The sequence below is a fragment of the Sinocyclocheilus anshuiensis genome, unplaced genomic scaffold (genome assembly GCF_001515605.1).
Source record: "Sinocyclocheilus anshuiensis isolate Anshui unplaced genomic scaffold, SAMN03320099.WGS_v1.1 scaffold1753, whole genome shotgun sequence".
NCBI classification, from domain to species: Eukaryota; Metazoa; Chordata; class Actinopteri; order Cypriniformes; family Cyprinidae; genus Sinocyclocheilus; species Sinocyclocheilus anshuiensis.
In genome coordinates this window covers 367,162-377,440 of record NW_015541398.1, presented here as the reverse complement: position 1 = coordinate 377,440, position 10,279 = coordinate 367,162, and the positions used below count along the sequence as shown (strand labels likewise).

General features: G+C 35.2%; 1 protein-coding gene across 1 annotated transcript in view; it reads left to right on the top strand.

Annotated features, from left to right (window-relative positions):
• Positions 1 to 10,279, top strand: part of LOC107690821 (protein SZT2-like) — a 107,928-nt gene that overhangs the window by 51,559 nt on the left and 46,090 nt on the right. Inside the window, exon 52 of the mRNA XM_016489241.1 lies at positions 995 to 1,079. Within this exon, the coding sequence (XP_016344727.1) occupies positions 995 to 1,079 (85 nt within the window). The remainder of the gene's footprint in view (positions 1 to 994; positions 1,080 to 10,279) is intronic.

Below are 10,279 nucleotides of genomic sequence, written 5' to 3'. Positions count from 1 at the left end.
ACACACACACACACACACATACACACACAATATATAAATAAACATTTATATATGTATAAATGTTTATATGGTTATGTATATTTGTTTATATATAAACAAAACATTTTTCTTATATGTACATGCATATGTGTGTATTTATATATACATAATAAATATACACAGTACACACACATTATATAAACAAAAACTTTTATTTTGGATGCAATTAATCGCGATTGATTAATCGTCTGACTGATATATATATGTGTGTGTGTGTGTGTGTGTGTGTGTGTGTGTGTGTGTGTGTGTCATAATTTTGTATTTGTCAAAAGAAATGTATTTTTGTCTTAAATTAATCACTGTCACCAATCATTTTAAAATGGTCTAATCAAATCCACTGCCCCAAAATGTTGGCGATTACGCAAAAATTCTGAAATTGAAACAAATTGGTTTGCAGTAAGCCATTTATACTTCCATGTGAGTGTGAAGTGAAGCACCACGCAGCGGGGCTCTGCAAATGCGTTTATACTTTCATGCTCTCTGAGTGCGGTTCGCTTTAACAGGTCACTGAGAGTTCATTTAGAGAGCTTCCATAATGCACTACTGCACCAGGAGGAAAGACATAAACACACACTTCATTGCATCTCTGTAGTCACTTAAATGCCATTTTTTGGAAGCCAGTGTGTGATTAGAATTTAAAATGCACAATAATCATTGTGAACAGCTGATTACAATCCCAGCTTGTCTACATTTAGTCATTTAGAACCGGGCACAGATAAAGAGTTTACTGTTTGAATTGTAAAAAAAGGGTCAACCTTTAACAATTTTTTTCCAGTGTCATCCTAACCAGACCAGAAACTTATGAAAAATAAGTTATAAGATAAGCATAAAATAAGCATTCCTACTTGAAATCGGTGTCATTATGAAGATATAAAATAAATAAATGCATACTTTTTTTAAATGATCATCCTCCATAAATCCATGTTCTTTGTTTCTCGCTCTTGTTCTCTCTTAGCATTACTTCCATTTGAGCAGCGAGCTGCCCGATCATGACATCTATCTGTACAATAAACCTGGAGGCCAGGGCACAGGAGGCAAAGGTAAAGAGACGTATATTCTCCTAACTCATCATCTGCATCTCTTGTTTTCTGAGGTTTGATTTGCATCTCACTGTGACTTATTTAGCACCTCCTAAATCTCACTCCTGAGCACCTGAATTATACCCTCTTTGCTTGTTTACTTTGTTTTCATGGTCTTATTCATGGTTTTATTTATTTATGTTTTTAAAGTGATTGTTGCCGGATCTAATAGGTAGTGTAGGTACTAAGGGGTATTAAGCAATGGTTGAAGATAGGAGAAGCACTATAATTAAAATTATTAAAATTAAACACAAATGTTGATGCAAACATTTTTTATGAATAAAATCTAGAAGATCTAGTCATGACGTAAAATATGGTTAATAAGGGGTTACTGAGTTAAAGTTGCGCTGTGATGAGTGTTTGGAAATTATATTGTGATTTGAAGTGATATTGGTCTGGGGGAAAATGGATGCACTGAAATGAGTCGAAATGAGCAAATTTTCAAAAATGAGTTCTCTTCATTTTCACATTCTACATTAAAAATATATCAAAATGATATATAACTTGTTGGAATCGGACAAAAAAATGACTGAGCTACAGCCGTTTGAAGGCAATAGAGTCAGCAAAGTCAAAAAGTTTGAAGGTTCCAAAACAAAATCACAGAGCAACCTTGCATATTTTCCTCCAGTTCTTTTCTTAATAATAATAACTATATTATTAATCACAATATAGCTGTTTTTATTTTATCTTTGTTATTAAAAATAAGATACAAAGATGCAAATAAACTGTAGTTTAATCAAGAATAGCGAATGATTCCATCTTTTCTTTTAATGTTTGATTAACATCGAGAAAGATCAATATTGTGACCTACTGTAATGCATGGATCTAATATAATGTTACACATCAGATTTTCCCCCAACCATTAACTAAACGTTCATGTAAGACATAACAGATTATGTTTGTGTGAATCTCACCAGGACATATTTCGCAATAATGCACTTTATAGGGAGATCGCGCGCTCTCGGAAATGCACGCGCTTTACAAATATCAGCGCAATCGTTTTGTTTTCATCAGCATGGGTTTGAAAATCATATTTTACTGGTTCAGACTCATGTCATACAGAATTCACTATGAATATTTATAAAGCTGGAATGCTGCACTTTGCAACGATATATCCTACAACAAGCAGTCGTCCAGAAGTGAGCAGAGAAAAAGGTACTCCTCTCAGAAAACGTACAAATAAAAATAATTTTAGATGTTTAATTACTATTTGAAGCATTGGGATCACTAGAAGAGGGCTTAATTAACTCATTTTTGTAAAAAATACAATTATTATTTTTTATTTTGTAAAATTTGTAGCTCAATATTAGACCGTGCGCATTCATACTTATTTTGTCGGCATGGGTCACACATATATATATATGTCTTTTTAAGCACTGATTCTAAATAGTGAGTTTTATGTGAGTATTTTATCATGTTTTGCTGTTCCCAGAATGTGGGAAGTTTTTCATCAACAAACTTCAATTGGATAGTCAAAATTCACATTTATAGCTTAATTATGACTACTAACAATGTCTTGTGCTATGGTTCTTTAATTGACATGCTGTGGGGAGTTGAAGAAAAATGGGTGTAGAACTTCTTTAAGCTTATATTGAGTTTGAAATCAAATCTGAAATCTGCATCCGACCCCTTCAGGTTTTCAAACCAGAGTTTTTGGCTATGGTTCTTTAATTGACATGCTGTGGGGAGTTGAAGAAAAATGGGTGTAGAACTTATTTAAAGCTTATATTGAGTTTGAAATCAAATCTGAAATCTGCATCCGACCCCTTCAGGTTTTCAAACCAGAGTTTTTTAACACTCCGGTGGGTGCATGTGGAGTTTATAAATATAAAGTACAAGTGGGAAGTTTGTGAGTATTTTAAGAGCTGTGGAGGGGAGGCTTCAGGTCTGTCTCATTAACGTGAAGGGTGTTTAACAAACTTCTTAGGGTCCTAATATGACTTGATCCCAAAATGCAGAGAGATAATTGTCAAGTAGAGACAGTGGAAGTCGTAGCAGCTCTGGCCTGGAGCCACAGGGTACCTCTTCCCCGCTTTCCCGACCACTAATGAACTGACAGTCCACCCAAATACCTGCCAGAGCTGCTCCTGAAGATCTCCTAATGCACCTGCTATTAAAAGGAACATTACAGGATGCTTTCCACCATTACTGCTCATGCACTTCATCAGAATGTAAATAAAGGGAATCGTCTCCTTGTGGGTTCATTGATGCAGGATGACAGTAATATGAGTTCCTGTGAGGTTGCAGCAGCTCCTCCAGGGTTTTGAAGGCAGCCAGTTGGCAGGACTTTAGTGTGATGTTCAATATTATCAGCCTGACAAGTGCAGTGTGGGTATGAAATGGGTTTGAGTTTCCCACAAGCCATCACATGTCCTGGTATGACTCAAAACACACCCTACTACACAAGGGCATTCATTAGTGTTATTTGAATGCGCTTTTATTTTTATATTTTTTTGTTTTCATTTGAATTATACTTTAGGTTTTAGTAATTTTGTTATGTGCTTTTGTTATTTTGATTCTTTTTTTATATTTCTATTTAGCTATATATATATATATATGTGTATGTAAATTTCCAGTTTTTGTTGCAATTTACTAACTTTAACTTTAACTAAACCTAAAGTTTAAAATACCTAAAGCTAAAGTAAAAAAACAGTAACCACACTGACAGTTTCATTTTCAGACCTTCATTTAAATTAGCATTTAAATTTTCCCTCCATCTTCATCTCTCTCAGCAGTGTTGGGGAAAGATACTTTGTAACTCAGAATTTCAAATAGTTAGATGACTGTGAAGGTTTCTTTTTTTTTGTTGTTAATTTATTTAAAGCAGTATTCATCTGTTACAAAGAACAATTGCGTTGACTGTATTGAACTTGAATACTAATGTACTACTAACAAAAAAATGGATATGCTGGGCAATTTTATGTTTCTTTTCCTCTTTTTGACTTCATGATAAAGAGCTTTTAAGCACTAATTCAGCATAATGAGGATGTGCATTTGTGTAATTGATGTCTAATTGATTATATATTTGTGCATTTTATCATTTGTGAAGGTTTCTTTTTTTTTGTTGTTAATTTATTTAAAGCAGTATTCATCTGTTACAAAGAACAATTGCGTTGACTGTATTGAACTTGAATACTAATGTACTACTAACAAAAAAATGGATATGCTGGGCAATTTTATGTTTCTTTTCCTCTTTTTGACTTCATGATAAAGAGCTTTTAAGCACTAATTCAGCATAATGAGGATGTGCATTAGAGGTGTAATTGATTATATATTTGTGCATTTTATCATTTTGTGCCATCGCACAGAATAATGGGAAATGTTATTTTAGTTGCACAAAGTCTCCTTGTAAACCTTGCAAACTTTATCATTATTCCAGCAAACTGAATTTGGACCATTAAAATTCACAATTATGTCTTAATTATGACTAATAATTATTAGCTTCCACCGTAATTCATAAATTGGCATGCTGTTGGGACTTAAAGTGAAATATGAGTAGAACTTCTTTATGTGCAAAATGACTTTTTTGATGACATTTCATTTTAAATCTAGTCTGAAATCTGAATCCGACGCCTTTAGATTTTCAAACCAGAGGTTTTTAATGCAGAACATGGTGTATATATTATATAGCAGGTTTGAAAACGTAGTGATAAACCGTAGTGTCACTGATTTTTTTTAGCGCAGTTCAACTCCCCAGCACTGCTCATTGGTTGATCATTGAGTTGGTGTCTGTCATTCATCATTTCTGTCTGTGGGTGTCTGTTGTGCCTCAGGTACAATGTCGGACCTTGTTCAGAATCTCTTCCCAACCTCTCAGTTTCAAGGTATAAGAGCCTCCACCCGCTTCACTGTTGTGCTGTGTGTCCTGTAGCGCCCCCACTGGCTGAGTGTGGTACTGCATGGTCACATGATCACAGCTTAAAGGGACAGTTCACCCAAAAAGGAAAGTGCTGTCATTATTTACTCACCCTAACTCACCTTCGTTCTGCTGTGGAAAACAAAAAGTGCAGTTTAATATGATCTCTGATGTGCGCTTTCTGAATAATGAAATTGAAAGGGCTCCAAAAATGATAAAAAGCATCACAGCAAGGAAGTTGACCTGTGCACTCTATCCCAAGTAGTAGTATGTCCTTTGAAGTCATTTGATATTTCAAACCAGAGTTTTTGAACACTCCGGTGGGTGCATGTGGAGTTTATAAATATAAAGTACAAGTGGGAAGTTTGTGAGTATTTTAAGAGCTGTGGAGGGGAGGCTTCAGGTCTGTCTCATTAACGTGAAGGGTGTTTAACAAACTTCTTAGGGTCCTAATATGACTTGATCCCAAAATGCAGAGAGATAATTGTCAAGTAGAGACAGTGGAAGTCGTAGCAGCTCTGGCCTGGAGCCACAGGGTACCTCTTCCCCGCTTTCCCGACCACTAATGAACTGACAGTCCACCCAAATACCTGCCAGAGCTGCTCCTGAAGATCTCCTAATGCACCTGCTATTAAAAGGAACATTACAGGATGCTTTCCACCATTACTGCTCATGCACTTCATCAGAATGTAAATAAAGGGAATCGTCTCCTTGTGGGTTCATTGATGCAGGATGACAGTAATATGAGTTCCTGTGAGGTTGCAGCAGCTCCTCCAGGGTTTTGAAGGCAGCCAGTTGGCAGGACTTTAGTGTGATGTTCAGTATTATCAGCCTGACAAGTGCAGTGTGGGTATGAAATGGGTTTGAGTTTCCCACAAGCCATCACATGTCCTGGTATGACTCAAAACACACCCTACTACACAAGGGCATTCATTAGTGTTATTTGAATGCGCTTTTATTTTTATATTTTTTTGTTTTCATTTGAATTATACTTTAGGTTTTAGTAATTTTGTTATGTGCTTTTGTTATTTTGATTCTTTTTTTATATTTCTATTTAGCTATATATATATATATATGTGTATGTAAATTTCCAGTTTTTGTTGCAATTTACTAACTTTAACTTTAACTAAACCTAAAGTTTAAAATACCTAAAGCTAAAGTAAAAAAACAGTAACCACACTGACAGTTTCATTTTCAGACCTTCATTTAAATTAGCATTTAAATTTTCCCTCCATCTTCATCTCTCTCAGCAGTGTTGGGGAAAGATACTTTGTAACTCAGAATTTCAAATAGTTAGATGACTGTGAAGGTTTCTTTTTTTTTGTTGTTAATTTATTTAAAGCAGTATTCATCTGTTACAAAGAACAATTGCGTTGACTGTATTGAACTTGAATACTAATGTACTACTAACAAAAAAATGGATATGCTGGGCAATTTTATGTTTCTTTTCCTCTTTTTGACTTCATGATAAAGAGCTTTTAAGCACTAATTCAGCATAATGAGGATGTGCATTTGTGTAATTGATGTCTAATTGATTATATATTTGTGCATTTTATCATTTTGTGCCATCGCACAGAATAATGGGAAATGTTATTTTAGTTGCACAAAGTCTCCTTGTAAACCTTGCAAACTTTATCATTATTCCAGCAAACTGAATTTGGACCATTAAAATTCACAATTATGTCTTAATTATGACTAATAATTATTAGCTTCCACCGTAATTCATAAATTGGCATGCTGTTGGGACTTAAAGTGAAATATGAGTAGAACTTCTTTATGTGCAAAATGACTTTTTTGATGACATTTCATTTTAAATCTAGTCTGAAATCTGAATCCGACGCCTTTAGATTTTCAAACCAGAGGTTTTTAATGCAGAACATGGTGTATATATTATATAGCAGGTTTGAAAACGTAGTGATAAACCGTAGCGTCACTGATTTTTTTTAGCGCAGTTCAACTCCCCAGCACTGCTCATTGGTTGATCGAGTTGGTGTCTGTCATTCATCATTTCTGTCTGTGGGTGTCTGTTGTGCCTCAGGTACAATGTCGGACCTTGTTCAGAATCTCTTCCCAACCTCTCAGTTTCAAGGTATAAGAGCCTCCACCCGCTTCACTGTTGTGCTGTGTGTCCTGTAGCGCCCCCACTGGCTGAGTGTGGTACTGCATGGTCACATGATCACAGCTTAAAGGGACAGTTCACCCAAAAAGGAAAGTGCTGTCATTATTTACTCACCCTAACTCACCTTCGTTCTGCTGTGGAAAACAAAAAGTGCAGTTTAATATGATCTCTGATGTGCGCTTTCTGAATAATGAAATTGAAAGGGCTCCAAAAATGATAAAAAGCATCACAGCAAGGAAGTTGACCTGTGCACTCTATCCCAAGTAGTAGTATGTCCTTTGAAGTCATTTGATAGCTTTGTGCGAGGAACTGATGGAAATTTAATATTTGCAGATCAAAAATGTTAAACTGTATTGTTTGTTTGTTTGTTTTTTCCATTACAGATTGTTTTGCATCAATATGCAGATGAATGCAATTGAGATATGAGAGAAAATGACTTTAATTTTAAATGCATTTTTAATTGGGTGAACTGTTCCTTTATGCTAGCTGCCCAAATACCAACTTAATGTTGAAAGCTTCTGACACTCATTTTTGCAGTCAGTCAGTGTGATACTTACTGAGAAAAGGAGCATTGTGCAAATGATCACCATAGACCACAATTAACACCTTGCGGTATAATTTGCAGTATGTGCCTTTAAGTTTATGAAGTACCAATCCACATTGAAGTTGCAGACACTAGGGCCTGTAAGTTCCTCTGTGTGAATTGGAGCTCATTGGTCACTGTTGTTCCCGCAACTTTTTGAATACTGATGTGAATGTATTTAGGGGTTGAAATCTGTGGGGGGGAATGTTAGTGAGCTACTAGCTTCAGTGATTTCATTTCTTTTTGTTGTAGAGATGAGCTTTTCCTGAAGCTCACACCTGCATAAGATGTGCTGCATGTGTGTCACACGCGTCTTCTGCTTTCATTGTGTGTTTTACGTTATTAAACACATCTAATAATACAGAATTGTCCTAAGTGACTGTGGTCTTCCTGCCTTTCAAATTATACAATTTCCGGCGTGTACATATATTGATTAATATTTATTATGCGTTGCATTATTTGGTCATTGAAATCATGTGTTTTGTTAAAGCATGTCTCATTTATTCATGTTTATTTGGAAAGAATCAATAAAGAGTTCATCTGAAATATTTACTGTATGAAAAGTATATCTTTGCATAGTAATAGTGTAACACCATGCAACATGTACATTATTTTATGCAAATGGTAACACCTCAATAAAGCTCCAAATTGTTTAATCAACATTAGTTAACTACATTGGTTAACATTAACTAACAATGAAAATATGTCTAAAGCTTTTAATAATCGCAACATTTACTAATACATTATTAAAATCAAAATTTGTATCTGTTGATCTCATTTGTGACCCGAGCTAACATAAACTAACAAAGAATAGTTGTATTTTCAGCTAATGTTAACAAAGATTAATAAATACTGTAACAAATGTATTGCTCGTTGTTTAAGTTTTGTTAATGCATTAACTAACATCAACTAATGAGACCTTATTTTACTGTAGTGTTACCGATTCTTTTTGTTTTACGCCATTTATTAATCTGGTTACTTCTTATTCATGCAAGTACATAATCTAATTGCTAATGTTGAGGTATATAACTTTTAACATCAAAACAAATCGGTAGCTTGTAGAAATTAATAAAAACTATTTATTAATGCATTTCAGTTATTTGCTGTATTTAGTAATTTGGAGCCTTTTACTTTCATCATAAATTTAAGGCGCGCACACACACACACAACAGTGTTTTACTGTAAATTTGCATGCATTGTCTTATTAAGTGTATTCTCATTTTTGATCATTTCTCATTGCAACTTTGTCAAGTTTGTATGGTGTATATGGGATCAGATTGTCTGTGTGTTCAGGCACTTCAGAGTCTAAAATCATCTCATTCACACTCTCTGCCGCTGACCCCCGTCATTATAAATCAGAAAGTGACTTCCATGATCACTCTGTCTGTCTGGCTGAAGCCCCAGAGTCCAGCAAAGACTGAAGGGCCCTTCTCTCTGTGTTCATGCAGTCTCTCTGGAGCGCAGGGGCCACACAGGTCACGTCACATCACACCTCATCAAGTGTGCTTAAAAGATCACAGCAAATGGAGTTCTTAGATGAGAGGCCAAAGACATGATGCTGAGAAGCCGCTCATTGATTGGCACCGTTCTGAAAGCAACACACACTTGTGTTTCATTATGAATCGCAGTCGGACGCATTTCAGAAATGCCATGATGCACAAAATTGAGCTTGCTTAGATGGAAGCGTTACACTCATGTACTTAATGCAGCGTATGTTTCAGACCGAATGCACACTTTCATATATGCATCCAGGCTGCAATAATGCAAAATGCATGCACACTTTAGCAGGTGAGAGCACAGGTGCACATTTATTTCAGGTGATTGTGTGCAGTGCATTAGTATCTGAAATCTGGCATACACACAAACACACACACACACACTTACACATCGATCACGCCTCAAACTGCTAACAGCATATGCTAATACAAGCAGCTGGATAAATCCCCGCTCGTGCTCCACTGTTTGCTGCTAATGCCTTTTAATGCGACCGCCGCTCTGTTTGCGAGCCTTTTTTATAGCCGCAACCACTGGAGCGAAGGCGCCATCGATCTCTGAGAATCTAATGATGGAAATCTCTCTCTTTCTGCGCTTATCAGAGTCGCGGCTTCCCAAGGCCTCCTGGCTTCATGCTGTAAACAGCATAACCGAGTCAATACAACAGCATAAAAACCCATTTAAAGGATTTATGAGAGTGCGTACTCAAGTAGAGGTATTGTTTTCTGAAATATTGTTGTGCTTATATAATTTAAGGCTACATATGGGTGTTTCTTCAAGTATGGAAATGTTCAGCCTTGTGAACTTTCAGAAAATAAACTCTCTTAAAACACACTTTATACACTTTTTATGTTTACTTTGACAGTGAGATAAAAATTTTATTTTAATATTAGCTTTAGGTTTAATTTTATATGCTTTTTTCCTTTTTTAAATATTTCTATTTAGCTTTTTTTTATTTCAGATTTATTTGTAGTAATTTTAATGATTCAATTTAAATGTATTTATTTTAGTTAATTGCCAAGGCAACTTTTTTTTTTGTTTGTTTGTTTAAGTTTTCATCTTATATTTCTTTTTTTTTTTTTTTATTATTTGTAATATATATATATATA